The following is an 18,541-nucleotide window of genomic DNA, read 5'->3' on the forward strand; positions in this document are numbered from 1 at the left end:
GTCATCTAATGTAGCACTCCAACATCTCTCCTTCTTGGTCAAATAGCCCTTACAGAGCCTGGAGGTGTGTTTTGGGTTACTGTCCTGTTGAAAAACAAATGATGGGACCACTAAGTGCAAACCAGATGGGATGGCGTGTCACTGCAAAGTATTGTGGTAGCCATGCTGGTTAAGTGTGCCTTGAATTCTGAGTAAATTGCCAACAGTGTCACCAGTAAAGCATCCTACATCATCACAACCACACATGCTGATACCATCTATTCACCTTTTCGTGTCTCACAGACAGTTGGAACCAAAAATCTCAAATTTGGACTCATCAGACCACTGGTCTAATGTCCATTCCTTGAGTTTCTTGGCTCAAGCAATTCTCTTCTTCTTATTGGTCTCCCTCAGTAGTGGTTTCTTTGCAGCAATTTGACCATGAAGGCTGGATTCACACAGTCTCCTCTGAAACAGTTGATGTTGAGATGTGTCTGCTACTTGAACTCTCGGAAGCATTGATGTGGGCTCTAATCTGAGGTATTAATTGGTGATTTCTGAGGCTGCTAACTCTATTAAACTTATCCACTGCAGCAGAGGTCACTCTTGGTCTTCCTTTCCTTGGGTGGTCTTCATGAGAGCCAGTTCCATTATTGATGACTCATCATTTGATGGTTTTTGCAACTGCACTTAAGAAACTTTCATAGTTCTTGAAGTTTTCCAGATTGACTGACCTTCACCTCTTGAAGGAATGATGGACTTCAGACATTTCTCTTTACATAGCGGTAAAGAGAAATGTTCTGAGCGGTTCTTGCCATAATATGGATTACAAAAGCAGTCAAATAGGGCTGTTTGCTGTATACCAACACTACCTCAGCACAACACAACTGATGGTTTCAAATGCATTAAGAATGCAAGAAATTTCACCAATTAACTTTTGACAAGGCACACCTGTTAATTGAAAACCATTCCAAGTAACTACCTCAAGAAGCTTGTTAAGATATCGCCAATAGTGTGCAGAGCTGTCATCAAAACAAACAGTGTCTACTTTAAGGAATCTAAAATATAGAACATATCATGGTATGTTAAACATGTTTTTGTTTACTACATTATTCCATATGTGTTTTTTGATAGTGTTGATGACTTTGGTATTGTTCTATAATGTAGAAAATAGTAAAGGTAAAGAAAAACTCTTGAATGAGTAGGTGTGTCCAAACCTTTGACTGGTGCTATATGTAGATGAAACCGACGTCATAAGTTTGTCGCACATCATTTGTGTCCCAATTTCATATTGCATACTAATCCTGAGCAGGTTTGAAGAATGAAGTGATAGACAGGTCAAACTCAGCTGTCAGTTTTCATACCATTGATTACACATCACTCTGATGATTGTGTGTGATGCTGACACTAGTGTCCCACAATGCAGTGCACAATGGGCATTTTTTCCTCACTACTACTCCTGTGTACTAATTATGTCAAAGAAAATCTAGTTTTGGCAGTAAGGGATTAATAAGACACAAATTCTTAATGTTTTATTTCAAACACCTGAAATATGATCAGTGAATATCTCACATATTCTAAGAGATTTATAAACTGAATAAACCACTTGATAAGACTGTATTCACTTGGAAATAGTCCTACGCAGTGAGCTTCTTCGCATTCAAGATCTGTTCATTGGTGACTGAAGGCAGTATTTGAAGGCATCACCCGATATGATACAGATACATGTGTTTCCTGAATAAAACCTAAGTGAAAAACCTCAGAACAGACAGAGGTAACCATGACGTGGTAACCACTTGCAGATAAACGGTGGCTGAGCTAACTGACAAACAGCGTTTACCCTTTATTGGCCTAATTTCGGACTGAATTCGCAACAGACTGAAACCGCATCTTTAATGCCAGAGTGAATGGTGACACACAGTGAATCATTTTCCACTCAGTTTCCACAGTCTGAATGCTGCAAACCACACACACAGTCAAGTAATTATCTTTTCAATTCATCATGAGTCATAACCTTTGTTAGCAACCTGCTTAGCTGAGTTAAAAACCACTAACTTCTACCTCTTTAAGGCTTCTCCTTAAAGGTTGAGGAAAAAATAATTATATTCACTCTTTCACATGCAGTAACTAGACATAATATAGACATTTGTATAAAGGTTCTTCCCCCACTTCCTGTTTGCACTTTTGTGGCTGGCACCTGGGTTTACCGAACAAGAAGATACACTTCTTAAGCTTTGATCTTTAACATTTCCACATGATTGCACTTGTGCATGTCTGCTTGTGAGGCAAGGATGACTCTGCCATTACTGCTTCAAAGGAGGCAGGAAATGAACTTCCATTACTGAGTTAAATTGATTTATTATTGATTTATTGATTGGGACAGTGTGCAGTTTTAAACATTAAAGATGCACTGCACTGGAGTTAGCTTGAAGCTAATTTGCATCTGTAGTTCCCCACAATCAAACTCTTAGAGGCCAGTGATCAGATTATTTCGTTTTATATGTAAACATTTCTTCCCTAGAAACAGTAAAATTCACTGAGAGAAAAATAAAAGAGAACAAAGGAGAGGATGGAAAGGAAGAAGAAGACTGTAATGGCAGAGGAATATCCTAAAGGGATACAGAACAGAAAATTAGTGCATGGGATAGCAAAGACAGTGATCACAGTCTCTTGGTTAAAGCCACAATCTTCAAATATTGAGCACTGGAGAGAAAAAGGGGTTAAGATGGTTTATGCCATGGAGACGTTCATAAAAACATAAATATTAATGAAGAAATGACCACTCTCCATTAATAATCACAAGATTTTTATGTTAATTTATTACTTATGTCAACTTAAGCGTATTCATATTGTCAAAAATCACAACATTTATTATTCTTAGACTGTCAATTAAAGTTTGGAAAAACTTCACACAAAAAAAGCCCCTTTAATTTATGATATTGTTGAAAGCTCCACTATAAGTGGCCGAGACAAACTCCACTCAAACCCACTTCTGACTAAATTATTTAATTATAATTGGTGATAAGTCAAAACATGGCCAAATGTCTTACACCATTTTTACTGAACTACATCTGAACTTTCAAGTGGACTAAACAAACATTAACAATCACCTAAGACATAGACAACCGGTAGAGAACTTGAGGCCCTAAGAGAAGCTGTGATTTCCAGCAACTGCCAAACATCCCTAAAATTTTAACCTCAAACCTAGAAAAGTAGAAGTTTCAAATGTTCCACAGAATGTGTTGTAAGTGACAGACAAAGAAAGGTCACAGTTTTGTGCAAAGTCATGAGCATGTAGCTGGTAGGTGTCCTGGGGGAAGACCATATATGGGTGTAGGAATGTAAGAAGGGGGAGATGTACTGATATAAAAAGAAAAGCCAAGAGAGACTGGGGGTCTCTCTTTTTGGGCTTCCTTTTTGGGTCGTCACTTGAGGTCCTTTTGTCAGTTTGCCTTTTTTTTGCATTTTTGACTTTTTACTCAAGCTTTTGTATTTTACTTTTTGTATTTTGTATTACAGGGGTTTCAAATCAGGCTACATTGAGATGTTCACACCAAATGCTGAGACTAGAGAGCTGCGCAAACAACCAACGGGAGTTCATTTCATTACACACAAATATACAAAACTCAGAAAATCACCAATGCAGCAGCCTTTCAACTCACACCCAACCTGTATTTATAACAAAACGGATGTGACTTTTGGCACTTTCGTGAGTAAATGATCACTTGGATTTTGACCAATAAGAGTAGGACATTTCTTAATTTCGTCTTTGCACGCTGTGTGCAAAGTCTATTCCCAGATATTTCCTGATTGTCTGGTGGCCTGACATTCTTTGGGTGTGTCAATGATCGGCATAGGTAAAAGTGACCTGGCAACAAGAGCGTTTGCTTCTCCAGAGATTGTAACCGGACCTTTCGAAAACAACTCATCTATCTCTTCATGAGGTGCTCTGTGTAGTATTTGGTTCAAACAACACCTTATCTAACTCTTCTGGTTATGCAGCTGTTTATTTAACCTGAAGTACTCTGTGTATTGTTTGGTACAATTCCACACGCTTCTACAGTATTACTCATTTTTATAAAAACCAAATAAAACTGGTTTGTATTTTTGTACACTCCAACCAAAGTTCCTGACTTGTGCTCATCTCTGAGGTCTTCTAGTATCTCCTTCCAGGTTAGAGGGTGCCCCCTTGAGATATGGCTGACATGAGATTTAAATTTATTTAGATTACAAATTTATAATGAACTTTGCTAGGGATAAACTTATTATCAGTATTACTTGGTTGTGTTTCGTTGCTTTGTCTTGCTGCATGGCTACATGCACTGAATATTGTTGCTGTATTATTGTACAGATGTTTGGCTGTTTCCTGTTGCACTACATGGCTCGTGCACTGTCTTGAGAATGTTTATTTTGTTGCTATTGTCTTTACGGCATCATGTCGTCTTCTGTCTATAACTTTTAACCATCACTTCATTGGTTTCAGAACATCTCGCCAAAGGACTGCAGTTGAAAATTAACTTCCTCATAAATAAATACATGAAAAAATTAAAGTTGTCCTGTTATGCGTTAAGTTTGTTGATGCAACAAAACTAAAGTTGAAAAATATCTGAAGCAGATAAGAGTTTAAGGCACAAATTCAAAGACAAATGGAGAGACACAATCTAGTCTTCTTTTAGGTCAGGTCATTTAATCAAATTAAACTTTGCACTGACATTCTCATGATCAAGCCTCAGTATTCTCCTGAATGAAAAGGTAAAACAAAAACAACCTTTACACACACTTTTCTCTCTCTTTCTCTCTGACACACACACACACACACACACACACACACACACACACATACACACACACATACACACACAAAAGCACAAAGTCCTAAATTGCAATCGGGTGTTGACATTGGATGAAGACAAAAACAGGCCATGGAACTACATTTTAGGATTTTTTTAACAGTAGAAAACACAGAAGGCATCTTGACATTTGAAAGTAAAACAGTGGAAGGTTTCAGCTGTAAACCATGTAAATAAAATGTTACTCTAACTTAAAACTCTCACTTAAAATAATCACCTATTTTCAATAATAAATGAGTGGTAACCTTCAGAGACAATTTAAATTTCCACCATCACAGTATATTACAGTGAGTGATGGTTGACTCATTGCTCCTGGAAGACTGTCAGATGTTTCAGAGACAAGCTGATACCCAGCGGACAGAAATGAAATGTTTCATGCAAAACCACAAAACAATAAAAACAACAAAAGTCAGGAAGGATGCAGGAGTGTTGAATGTGGACTTTGTGGGGTGAGGCCTTGGTTTGTTCTCTCACACAGGAGTGCTTTTGTACCCTTCAAAAAAAAATAAGTCACATACAACACGGCATAAAGAACTTGATGAGAGAGGAGGTAAAAAAAGTCATTCACTATCATTGTTGACCTCAAATAAGGTGATTTCTTTCCAATATTTAGCTCTCAAAACAATCTTCTCATATGTTAATCTTCCCTCTTTCTTCTCAGACTCATTTGGCTCTTTAAAGGACAAGGCTGGCGATTTTCTATGTTTTTCTTATTGTCAACAAATCTCATGTGCAGACCCAAACCAACAATGAATTGATCCTACTTACAAGTATTGTGTGTGTTTCCAAAGCCTGATACATCTTATTCCTCTGTCCCGTAGGCCTCCATTATTGTCCAAAAACTAATAAAAAACACATTAATGAGCCACAATGTCACACTGGGTGGCATGTTCCTTTGACCCAAAGAGAGTGAGCAGCATAATTTGTTTGGAAACGGCTCCAAAGACAGTAACAGTGATCATGTTTTCAATCTCCAGAGAGTAGTTGTATGTACAGCAGACGCCACTGTGCATGCGCTTCAACGTGGTTCTGTTTACAGAGCTTCGCTAGCTTGTTGTGCTACATATCACAACCTCTTGACTTTGTACTGAAGTTCTTTTATAAATTTATAATGTAGCACAAAGTCAAGCAGTGGCGTCTGCAGTACACAGAACTACTCTCTAGAGACTGGAAATGTGATCGTTGTTGATACTCTCTGGAGCCGTTTCAAAACAAACTACCGTCACCGTATTCTTCGGGGTAAAGAAACATGTCACCCAGCTCAGCAGTGTTTTTCTCACAGAGGAACACAATATATCAGGCTTTGGATAAACACACAATACTTGTTAGTAGATCAGTTAATTGTTGGTTTGGCTCTGCACATGAGATTTGTTGACAATAAGAAAAATATAGACAATCGCCAGCCTTATCCTTTACGGACAAGATGTCCTTAGACCATCATCTCAGTCTTCAAAGTAAAAAATCTCTCTTGGCACATTTCCCGCTCCACACTTGCTTATTTTACAAATACAACCCCTTCCTCTTCTACTCTACCACCCACATACAGTACGTATCCCTGAAGCCCCCCTCCCATTTCGCTGACTGTCTGACCCTTCACCCTACACCCTGATCGGAGTTTTACTCTCATTCCCGTCATAGCTCGTCATGGGCGGCGGCTTCATCTGCTTTAAGTTTGAACTCTGCCTCTGTGATCTTCCCGTCTCCATTACGGTCCTGGTTGGAGAACATGTTGTCAATGATGCGATAGGGATCGAAACCAGGAGCCAGGCGACCTTTACCCTCGTTCACCTGCCGTATGATGTAGTCAGTAAACTATAGAGACAAAGAAAGGAAAGGAAAAGGGTAAATTGAGGATGAACAGACAGGAGCCAAAAGGTAAAATGTTTCAGATATATGTTGGGACATACCTCAGAGGGCTCCACCTGCTTGTTGTCGTCCATGTCCATCTCAGTGAAGAGGTCAGGTGACACATCATCATTCCAGATGAACATGTAGCCTTCAGGAAGTCCTTCCTCCATGTCTACCAGCTCGACGTCAAACACAAGCACAGCACTCCCTGGAACTTCACCAGCTACACAGACACACACACAAATTTACTGTGACGGGTTGGTCGTTAAAGGAATAGTTCAACATGCTGAGGAGTACACTTAATCACTTTCTTGATGAGGGTTAAATGAGAAGATCAATATCACTCTCATGTCTGTACAATAAATACGAAGCTGGAGCCAGCAGCTGGTTAGCTCAGCTATCTGGAGGCTACAAGCTGAAACGCTTTGGTCTCACATTGAGGTTGTTTTTTACACTACAGGTATTGCTGGAGTTTTGACCTCCTCTGGCTTAGTTTAGCATAAACACTGGAACAGGAGCAAACAGCTAACTTGGCTCTGCCCGAAGGTAACAACTTCACTGGTTGGCAATTGACGAAAAGACTCAAGGAAGTGTGTAAATAGTCATGTCAGTGTCAGCACAAAAGACACTACACAGGACAGTTAATTAAAGAATCAACAGTGTGCAGTCATTGTAGAGACAGTACACAGAAGGGTTCATCAGTAATATGATATTTTGGTAAACTGCTTATGATGTATGATTAAAGGCCAGCAGGCCCAATTTTATTTTTGTGAGTTTTTGTGAGTTTTAAAAATGTTGTGGGAGACCTGAAGATGTATTGGCCCATCTGAAGATTTTCTACCACAGAAGTCACTAACCTCCAAGAAATAGACCAGCACATAAAACCAAAACGTGTTGTTTTTACACTTAGATTTTTGTACAGATGTATTGGACAGGGTCGGGCTAGCTGCTAAGCTAAGCTAACCAGCTGCTGGATATAGCTTCATATTTAATGGACAGATGGTGTTGATCTTCTAACTCAACAACAGACAGTGAATAAGCCCATTTACCAAAATGTCAAACTATTGCTATGATGCTAAAACTTCTTAATTGGTAAGAAAGTGTTTGGACACAGAAGTCTGTTCAGCAACATGAGTCATAGATCTGTTTTTACCCTAATCATGGTTGCTGTTCATAAAATCTTGCAGACTTTATAACTAACATAACAATTCTTCTTTGATTCTCTTTTTAAGAGACAGCATCTGTTTCCTCTTAACATTTAAGTATGTCTTGTTTAGTCCACTGTACAAAAGTCGAGTGTTTTGTTTCTTCTTCAAGAATCATTATTTGCGCCGTACGAGTCTTTTCTCTCAGTCAAAATGAAGGAATGAGAGATTTCTGAAAATTTTAACAAATTATCATTACATTATTATTAAAAACATTGTCTGTAGAAAAATGAGACTCATCTCTTTTGCATAGAAGCTTCGCTGTTGCAAAACAGGTGGTTTTTGAAGATTTTTGCTATTTTTTTCATGACCGACTGAACTTACTTGAAATGCGTTTGTCACTATGTTTATTTTGATGTAAATCCCTACCAAATGTAAGCATATTCTATTCTCAAAAATAGTAAATTTAGAGGATTGTGCAGAGATATTCTGGAGATATCTCTGAGACCTTTAGAGGTTATAACTTATTTTAATAGCTGGATAAGGTAAATTTAAGGTAATCTCACATAAAAGCAATGCAACGCGACTATCTCTCCAATAAGAGACACATTTCACCACAAATAACTGCAATAAATTTTATATGTATGTGTGTGTACATGTATAGTATGTGTGTGCATTACTTACTGACTCCTCTCTCCCCATAGCCCAGGTGAGGAGGTATAACAAGGTGTCTCTTCTCTCCCACACACATGTCCATCAGTCCGTCCTCCATCCCTGGGACAACCTGGTTGGCTCCCAGGACGATGTTGTACGTCTTTCCATAATTATACCTGAAATAAATGGAGTGGGAGTGAAACAGATACATATGGAATAACTGTATTTATATGCACTTACCAGATCATAATTTCTGATAATTTTCTTACTCCTTCCTAAATTTCTCTGTGTGAGAATGTGACAGGTTTATTCTCCTGACATCCCATAGTAATTTACATCAAGTCAGTATAACTTTTTTTGTTGATTTTGTTGCTTTGTCAAGGGCAGGATGATAATTTGTGACACCAGGTCAGAGGAGGAGTTCAGGCATACATCTTATCAGATGTTTCAGTGAGTCAGAGGCCACAGCGTGGGTTGAATCCAGAAACCGCAATAGTTTTGGGGTGGAACCGTTGTCAAGGACAGCTTAAGACTTTCAAAGCATTCTTTAAAGATGTAGATTATCTTTCATAATTATTACATTTTGTGTATTTTAATGTTTTTATTCATGTGACGGTGTTATAAGTATTCAGTGTTGTCCTGTCTGTCCTGCTTGCACTATGAGCTCACTCACTACAGTGTTATCTGTTGAAATAACAATAAAAGTAACCCGACACAACTTCCCCTTAACATTTATAAACCCTTTTACCTCATCCTATGTACAACATCATAGTACAGCGGTCTACAGATTTCTTACTACCCTAAACGGTGATGTTTAAGAAAGTGCATATGTTGTTTTAAAGGCACTGAGGAAAAAGCAGTGTGCATGAGAGTATACAGTGAGAAATTGACTCATACGGGAGCTGGTACACCTCGCTTATTATTCACACAAGTTATGAGTTATGATCGTCCTTTCTTAAACTCCCAACTATGCTATCAACTGACCTTCGTGCACTGTTTACAACACAAGACTTCAGCCACTTAATGTGAGATGATGTTACCATTCTCTCTTTTTCTCTCTGTTTTTTTCACTCACGTGGAGTCGATGGATGTGTCGTCCATCAGAGATGCATTGTAGTGATATTTGATAAAGTCTCCCTTCTTCGTTTGCTTATCGCACTCATCTGGCTTGAACACGATGGTGACCTCAGTGTTATCTGATGGGTTGTGGAAGTCGATGATGTGAACGTCAAACACCAGCACAGCTGAACCTGGGATCTTAGTGCCTGAGAGATAGAAGGCAATAAGACATAAAGAAAGGATCAGATATGAAAAACCTCAACTGTTTCTGATACATATAACTGTATATGGAAGCCTTTCACACACACCTGTGCCCTCCTCTCCATAGGCAAGATGTGGGGGGATGGTGATGGTGCGTTTCTCTCCAATGCACACTCCAATCAGACCCTCGTCCATGCCAGAGATCACGTAGCCCCGACCCACATAGGTGTCATAGGTACGATTACGAGAGTAGCTGTGGAACAAAAAATATTAACAAAAATATTATCATCATACCATCTGAAAGGAAGGATGTGTGATGATGTATCGTTCAAAGGAAGAGCTGGTGAAGTTCTTATTTTGAAGACGTTTATTAGACGATGGCCATCGGGTCCATTCCATGTACAAAGATGGTCTGGGCACCGTACCACTGTCGGTGCATAACTTATATAGGGTTACACATCTGTATCTTATCACATGAACAACATAGGTTCTCCATGGGCATTAATTCAATTAGGGGCCATCCATCAAGTGATTGACAGCTACCTTACAACATATTATGTATCATAACATACCACATCTGGAACGGCTCCAATCTTGACCATGGATCCATTGTTTGTATCTAAAAGGCCCCCCAGAAGGGCTATACCATATTACATAAGGTGACATGCAGACTATGGAATGTTTATGTCACATGTCCAACACCTAAAATCAGTAAAGTACATAGGGTAAGATAAAAGTCATACTAACACCATCATATAGAAAACAATCACAGACAAGCTAGGAACTGAAGATCAAGATTGCCTTTTGCTGACAGTACACAGTCTTAAATCACATGTTCGGGGTACTATAATATAAAATCTTATATAAATAAGTACAGGATGCAAAATGAGTCTGTTGTCAGTAGCAGGTTTGGAGAAATTATTACCCCCAAAACCACTGTGACTAAACTGCAACCAGCAGTTTGTGTTTCAGGTGCGAACATTTGTGGTTTGTATGTGCATGTTACAGTTAAACAGATATATGGTAGAATTTTGCCAACAGCTTCGACTTACTAAGAAAAATAATTGTATGACGGCATTAACACTGTGGGCGACAAGAAGGAAACATATGTGCTTTCTGCGAAAAGATGCCTCCTGTTTGGTCTTGTCTCAGTGTGCAGCAAGAGAGTCCTTGACTTCTGTACAGATTGTGCAAAACAATTTCTTAAAAGTAACAAGAAAGGCTACAAGGCTGTGAAGGTCATAATGAGAAAAAAGATCTCAAATGTGTTCAGTAAATGTGGAGAACTTCCTGAGCTGTAAATAATCTCAGCAGGTGTTTCAAGCAAATACTCCTTTATCTCAAAAAGTGAACTAGTCAGTGAATATTTTCTGCATACATACATATTTGCAGCACTTTTGTGATATTTTTTCTACCTGTATTGGAAATGATCAGTGTATCGAGAGTCCTCAACCTATTTTTTATCATATTGTACATACTGTTGCATCTTCTCTCTGTAGCTGACATGCACAATGTTACTTGAAGAAGAAAACAAGAACGTTGATAACTGCATACCTGCAATATTTAATACTTTTCAAGAATTCTAATAATCTATTCTCAGACTTGTATTCTTTGATGCTCCAAAAACATTAAGGTGGAAAAACTTAATAAAAGAAAGGAAACTATTCAGAGGATGCACACAGAAAATTTCCACTGGTGGTTTTAAGTTTCGATTCATCTCTCAATATGTCTTCAGTGCACAGAGAAAAGCTGCCACCCTGAGGCTACTTGAGGAACAACAGACTATTTGTGACCCAAAGATTTACTATTAACCTTTTTTTTTTGTAATTAAGTAAGATAACTAAAATTAATCACACACACCTGGAATCAAAAAATGTTCCATCGAGGAGGCTGCCATTATAATGGTAGCGCACAAAGTCTCCAGCGACAGTCCTCCTCGTGCAGGACTTGGGTACAATCTGATTGGTCACGACGATCCCATCTCTGGGGTTGTGGAGGTCCAGGAGTACAACGTCAAACACCAAAGACGCCTGACCTGGGATGTCGCTACCTGGAGAGAGAAGAAGAAGAAGAAGAAGAAGAAAGGGTGGAAGATGAAAGGAGAGCCGGGGAAAAGGAGACAAAACAAAAACAGTTAGGAGACGGAGACGCAGATAAAGAGGATCTTTTATGTATAAACATATTTTTATCTATTTATGTTTTGTGCTGGCATAACTGTATAAAGGAAGGCCTAATTTTAATGTTGGACTATAATTTATTTCACTTTGATACGCTCCCTCATTCCGGATGTGACTATATTTTGCTCCTGTACTGATGGAGGTTATTTGGAAATATGGTAGAGCTGGGAAAAATAATAATTAAAAAATTAACTTTCACACTCAAGTTCAAAAATATTGTCTGTTGTGAGTAAATACTGTCACTTAAAGTGGTCATACAACCATGTTACAAGCTTTGAGGTGTGCTGAGGGAACATGAGAGGAAGCATCTTCCTGATTTTATTACTGTTGTTAATTTGTGGTGAGCAAGAAGCAAATTGGAGTCTAGAAATTCAAGTACCCAAATTAAGAAAGTGTGATGTGCTGGAAAATGGACTAAATCAATTGTGGAAATTACTTTTTTTTTAAGTTTGTGAAGGTAAGAAGATGTGAAAAGTTGCTGTTTTTGCAAAAAACAAAAACAAAAAAAAGTTTCTAAGTGTGACAAGAGTGATAAAACTCTGGAGATGCATGATGTGTGTGCTGTACTGCCCCCTCATGCTCCAAGTGTGCAACTACAGCACCTGTTGCTTTCCACTGCAATTGTCAATGTCAAGTTATTCCCCAAGCAGTGGAAGCTTTAAAGACTTGAAGTCACTGTCAGCAGTGTAATTAGACTCAAAAGGAAACAAATAATCAGAATAAAGAAGTCGTTACCGTCTCCATTCTCGCCATATCCGAGTGATGGTGGCATAGTGATGATGCGTCTCTCTCCAACACACATTCCCAGAAGGCCCTGATCCATACCTGCGATCAGCCAGCCAATCCCAACGTAAGTGTCATAGGTGCGCATGCGGGTGTGGCTGTAGTGGAAAGCAGAGGAGAGAGGTTATGTGTGTGTGCGTGTGTGTGTGTGTGATATGTGAGAATGTCTGTGTGTGTATAAGGGATAACGTGGAACAAACCTGGAATCAAAGAGTGTCCCGTCCAGCAGGGTGCCGTTGTAGTGATAGCGGACGTAGTCAGAAACATCCACCTTTCTGGAGCAGGTCTGAGGGGTGTGGTAGGTGTTGATCTGGACGCCATCATCGGGGTTCCACACATCGAGCAGCAGGACGTCAAAATGGAGGATGGAGTCAGGGGGGATGATGTCACCTGATGGGGGAGAGGAGGACATGTCAGTCAGTTTCTATTTCAAACAGCAGTACTAAATGTAACAATTCTTTGTTATTCTTCACACATCAGTGCATGTATTTGTCATGTATTTGCATTTGGCTCACTTTTGTAATGTTTGTCCTGTTTAATTACAGAATGACCAGTTAAAGATACTGGGCTGTTGGCTGAACATCTGGTTAGATGCCATTGATTATTGGAGCAAGGATGTCAGGTGATATACTGTACATTTATTGAAACTGATAAAAATTATGAAATATATTAAGAGATTCAAATGTCAGTAAATCAATTTACTGTATTTGGTTTATTGTCTAGTCTAGTGTCACATATACATGCATATACAGTATAAATCTCCAAATACGTAGCCCTCTCTGTGTTCCCTCTTTATATTCTTGTTTACAATATGGCCACAAACTATCACTGTGTGAGAAACCATAATTACTGCATGTCCTCTGGTATACACAGACGGGTGACAAATTAAAGGAAAAACCAACATAAAGTGTCTTAGTAAGATGTTGAGCCGCCACATGCCACAAGAACAGTTTCAATGCTTCTTGGCCTTGATTCTACAAGTCTGTGAACTCTACTGGAAGGATGAACACTATTCTTCCAAAAGATTTTCCCTCATTTGGTGTTTTGATGATGGCGGTGGAGAGCGCTGTCTAACACGTCATGCCAAAATCTCCAATGGATGTTCAACTGAGTTGAGATGTGGTGACTGTGAAGGTCAAAGCATATGATTCACATCATTTTCATACTCATCAAACCATTCAGTGACTCCTCGTGCTCTGTGAATTGGGGCATTGTCATCCTGGAAGAGACCACTCCCATCAGGATAGAAATGTTTCATCATAGGATAAAGATGATCACTCAGAACAACTTTGTATTGATTAGCAGTGACCCTTCCCTCTAAGGGGACAAGTGGACCCAAACCATGTCAGCAAAATGCCCCAACAGCATAACAGAGCCACCAGATCCCCTCACTGTAGGGGTCAAGCATTCAGACCTGTACTGGTTTTTCCTTTAATTTGTCACCCGTTAGGCTATGTGTTGCGTCTCCGCTTAAAAATGTATTTAAATGTTTTCTGAGTATTGTCTATTGACTCCTATTAAGGCTACAAGCTGAAACGGTTTGAAAATAAAGTTTTTCTTGATACTACAAGTGTTGCTTGAGTTTTGACTGCTTTTTCTTCTTTTTCTTCACGCAACTTGCAAGTGTTTGATGAAGTTGTGCCAGAATTTCCAACCCTACCTCATAAAAATTCTGGAAAATAAGACTGAGTGCTATGGGGGAAGACGCTGATTAAAACAGCTGCGTTGCAAACGAAGATTTACATCAGCAAGTTCTCCTTAATGAAATGAGACATTTTGAGATGTGGGTGCTATATTCTACATTCAAACAAAAATGGTGTACTTGCAAGAGTGTCCATCCATTTTGAAAAACTTTTTAGGTTGTTGCTTTATTTTTCTCAGATGCACCAACTTTTGACAACTTTCAGGGTTTTGAAAGTTAACAAGTTTTACCTAAAATTTTGAACACCTGGGTGATTTTACTTAAACTTACAACTAAACAAGATATGGTTTATGTGTAAATACTCATCACCCTACCGGCCCAAATTAAAGGATTAATAGCATTTGGTAAAACAGACCTTAAAACTTGAATATAAACTAAGAAATACTCAGATCATGAGGTTGTGTTTAGCTGACTGCAGAAGGAAAGAAGCTAATAATGATAATATCTGGTACAAAACATCTCTGCCCCCTTCTTATTTGAGATGAATGTTTTTTGTTTAAGCTTCCTGACAAATCTTTTTATATAGATTATGTATAAAATTTGAATTTAAATGAGTCAAAATCCCCCTCAGCATAACCCCACCCACCCAAGAAAATTTTGATGAGCCATCAACCAAATTGTGTGCAATTTTTTTTTGACTATTTAAGCAAAAAAGTTAACATTTTATTTATGTATTTAACAGTTAAATTGTATGATCTCTTCTTTACACTGCGAGGTACATGTGTCTGGTAAATACTAAACCCTTTATATTTTAATTTATTTAGTTAAAAAAACTGCCTAAAAATGACCTTTGTGTCCTCAGTGGAAGCTCCTGAACATCAATGTCTGTCCAGTTAAAGCTGTTCTCACCAGGATTTATGCAACATCTTAACCAGCTGTTCACAAACATGAGCAGTTTACTGATGTCAGCTCGCATGTTTTTCTGCATATAAAATGTTTCAAACGGTTTATCCCTAAATGTTGCTTGGATCCACCATCATGTGAATGTGCCTTGAGAGCCTTTAGAAGCTTCGAGAGTGTAAAGGAGACACCGATGAGGAGGAGAAGGTGAAGCAGGAGGGACAGTGGGGGTAGCAGCCATTAATTCTCTACTACTGCTGAGGTGGCAGGTCTCTTTCCAGTTTAAATCTGTCTCCCTCCTCCAAAATCTCCCTCTCCCTCTCTCTTTATTTTCTTCTTTTTTTCTCTCATGTTCCCTCTAATACAGACCGGTGGTAGAGGACACAGCCTCAGCTTTTACCTGTCTACACATGTCCCCCCTCTCTCCTGCTTCTCCCATTATCAAACTATTTAAAACACACACACAGAGACACACCGGTCTCAACATGTAAACAGAGCCTTAACATTTTTCCTCTTATCACTACAATCACATGAAAAACACATTATTTCTAAGAGAAACATCCGCTACTGTGGATAGTTTATGTTCACTTACAGATCGTACAAAATTGAATTGTCTCAAGTCTCCAGAGGGATGCTCTGACCTTTGCAGTGTTAGTGTCACTAAGAGCTGAAAGTCTTGATCGTCTGACCTGCTTCCTGGTCTGTGATGTCCCTCTGACATCATTAAACATGGACGCTTAGGAACAGCCTACTTCCTCTCTGCCTCGGTTGACTCTGTTATAACACAACACAGTACTGTCATTTTTGTCGCTCATACTTCTGCCAATGTCTGACTAAATTCTCTCATTGTCATGGTGAGTTGCGCCAGTCGTGTGCTCACTCATCTGTGTATTTATAATGACTCCCCAGAGGAATTAACTCCAGTCTGTCGTCAAACTTTTGTAATGAGCATCTTTTAGTCTGTCCAGACAATCGCTCAGTGAACTGATGGGACAAAGGGCTGTGCTTGAGTAGCAGGAAGTTAAAAACACACACCCGACATACTTACCATATCCCTGTTTTCCGTAGGCGAGGTGAGGTGGGATTTTCACCAGTCGTCTCTCGTTGACACACATCCCCACCAGAGCTTTGTCCATCCCTTGGATCAGCTGCTTCTTGCCAACAAACACATTGTAGGTGCTGCCACGGTCATAACTGGGAAACACACAAACATGCACATTCCTTATATGCACCTGTGAGGACTTTGGTGACTGATAGTACATCTGACGCCTTATTCCAGATACTGCAAATGTAACTAGAACCTCGCTTGGGCAAACCGTTCATCAAGAGACTCTCAAATGCACCAAGATCTTCTTACACTGTCTCATTCATATTAGATCTGCAACAATGAGTCGATTAATCAATTAGTCGATCAACAGAAAAACAATCTGCAACTATTTTGATAATGGAATAATCCTTTCTGTCATTTTTCAAGCAAAAAGGCCAAATATTCTCTGGTTTCAGCTTCTTATAAATGAGGATTTGCTGCTTTTCTTTGGCACATGTGACAGTAGATTAAACATTTTTAGGTTTTGGACTGTTGGCCGGACAAAAAAAGCATACTGAAGACATCCCTGCGGCCTCTGAGAAACTGTGAAGGTGAATTTTTTTCAACAATTTTTAACAATTTATAGACTAAACAGAAAATAATTGGCAGATTAATCAATGATGAAAATAATCGTTAGCTGCAGCCCTTATGCATAGAATATTTTTTATTCTTATTATCATTTTGGGATCAAATAAAAACTATTCAGAATGAGAGATTTAATTTGAACCAGCAACTAACTGAGTTTTTCAGTGTATCATACAGTTACATTATTATTACTCATAACTAGGGGTGATGGTTCCCAAAGTCGAGTCAAGGGACCTTCAGAGAAGTGGGTTCCATCTAAATGAATGAGGACTGAGTATCCAATGTGAACGTAACTCTACAAACTCTCATCTTATTGCAAAATCATTCATCTGATGAAATGAGAGTTTTTTGTACAATCCATTTGCGGGTCGTTAATATTAAAAGGTTTTGGAGCCTCTGGATTAAGCATAAGTGGATCCAGAGCTGCAGTCAGCCTGCTTGCTTGCTTGCGTGGCTCACAGGGACGAATCACTAAACGCGCACTTTTACGCATCGCGCACGCAGTTCCCACCGTGCACCCGGTCTGACCTGCACGCTGAGATTAAAAGCGACAATATAAAGTCATCAGCTGCGTCATACTCACCTCGAGTCGAACTTCTTGCCGTCCGGAAACATGCCGTTGTAGTGATACCTGACATAGTCCCCGTCTTTGACTGCGCGCACACACTGCTCTGGCACGAAAGTTTTCTCAATTAAGATGTCGTCTAACGGTACCGGAGGAGCGTTGCAGGCGGCGAACGCCACCAGAACCGACAGATACAACACGGCCCGCGCGCACTGGATCATGTTCACTACCGACAAACTTCTAAACTATGGAGATAAGTGTGGCTACGGCCTGTAAACTGTGTGCGCGCTGTCTCCCCGTTCTCCGGTACTTTGGTTTCCTCTACTCGGATTTGGATAAGAAGTCCTGCCCCCGGTCCCAGTGTAGGAATGATCACGTGTCAAGTCAGGCAAAATACTACACCACATCCTGTTACACTTTAAAAATAAAGCTTCTACTGATCACCTGAACACCACATTCTGCATTGTTTTATCAATTAAAAGCAAAACATATAAGGATGCGAGATGCATGAACCAATGTGCGTGAGACAAACAAATAAAAACAAAGTTTAAGTAGGCAGTGGTGCTCACATTTTGAAACTGCAATGCGTACTTCCTGTCTGATTCCGCGTCTTTGTTGTTAAACTGACGCACTTTGGGGATTGAATGGGATAGCTTTGGGCACCACGTATTGCTCTTGCGCAGTGAAGCCTCCCTCTGCGATGTGTCAACGTGGTAACGTAGGGGCCTCTGTGGACCTGCAGCCACATCCCCCTCTGGATCCATTGAAGGATAACGCGCACATCTGGCTAAACCTCTGAATTGCAGCGAAAGTTTAACTATGAGCAGGACTTATAAAGCTTGCTCTTGGGTGATATTACGCATGGATCCCGATGTGTTGGTGGTGTAGGCCTTTAGAATAGAGGGGGGGCAGAGCAGGCAGGAATGTCTCTACGTGGCAGTGGGAGGGGGGGGAGGGACACTGCTTCTCACCAGGGGTCTAATTAGTAACCTAGAAGATTTAAACATTAAAGAGAAGTATTTTATTGGAATAATGCTTTGGTTGGTCCTTAAAATCGAACAAAACT

General features: G+C 39.5%; 1 protein-coding gene across 1 annotated transcript; it reads right to left on the bottom strand.

Moving 5' to 3' along the window:
* Positions 1 to 4,644: 4,644 nt before the first annotated feature.
* On the bottom strand, positions 4,645 to 17,841 carry fkbp9 (FKBP prolyl isomerase 9). Its single transcript, XM_067613137.1, has 10 exons — positions 17,494 to 17,841; positions 16,287 to 16,432; positions 12,897 to 13,086; positions 12,649 to 12,794; positions 11,597 to 11,786; positions 9,844 to 9,989; positions 9,552 to 9,741; positions 8,507 to 8,652; positions 6,737 to 6,900; positions 4,645 to 6,641 (listed from the first exon to the last, which is right to left on the bottom strand). Exons 1-10 carry the CDS (start codon positions 17,694 to 17,696, stop codon positions 6,462 to 6,464), a joined length of 1,701 nt encoding a protein of 566 aa, XP_067469238.1. The 5' UTR covers positions 17,697 to 17,841; the 3' UTR covers positions 4,645 to 6,461.
* Between the last annotated feature and the right edge of the window lie 700 nt (positions 17,842 to 18,541).

Source organism: Thunnus thynnus, chromosome 15 (genome assembly GCF_963924715.1).
Source record: "Thunnus thynnus chromosome 15, fThuThy2.1, whole genome shotgun sequence".
Classification (NCBI taxonomy): domain Eukaryota; kingdom Metazoa; phylum Chordata; class Actinopteri; order Scombriformes; family Scombridae; genus Thunnus; species Thunnus thynnus.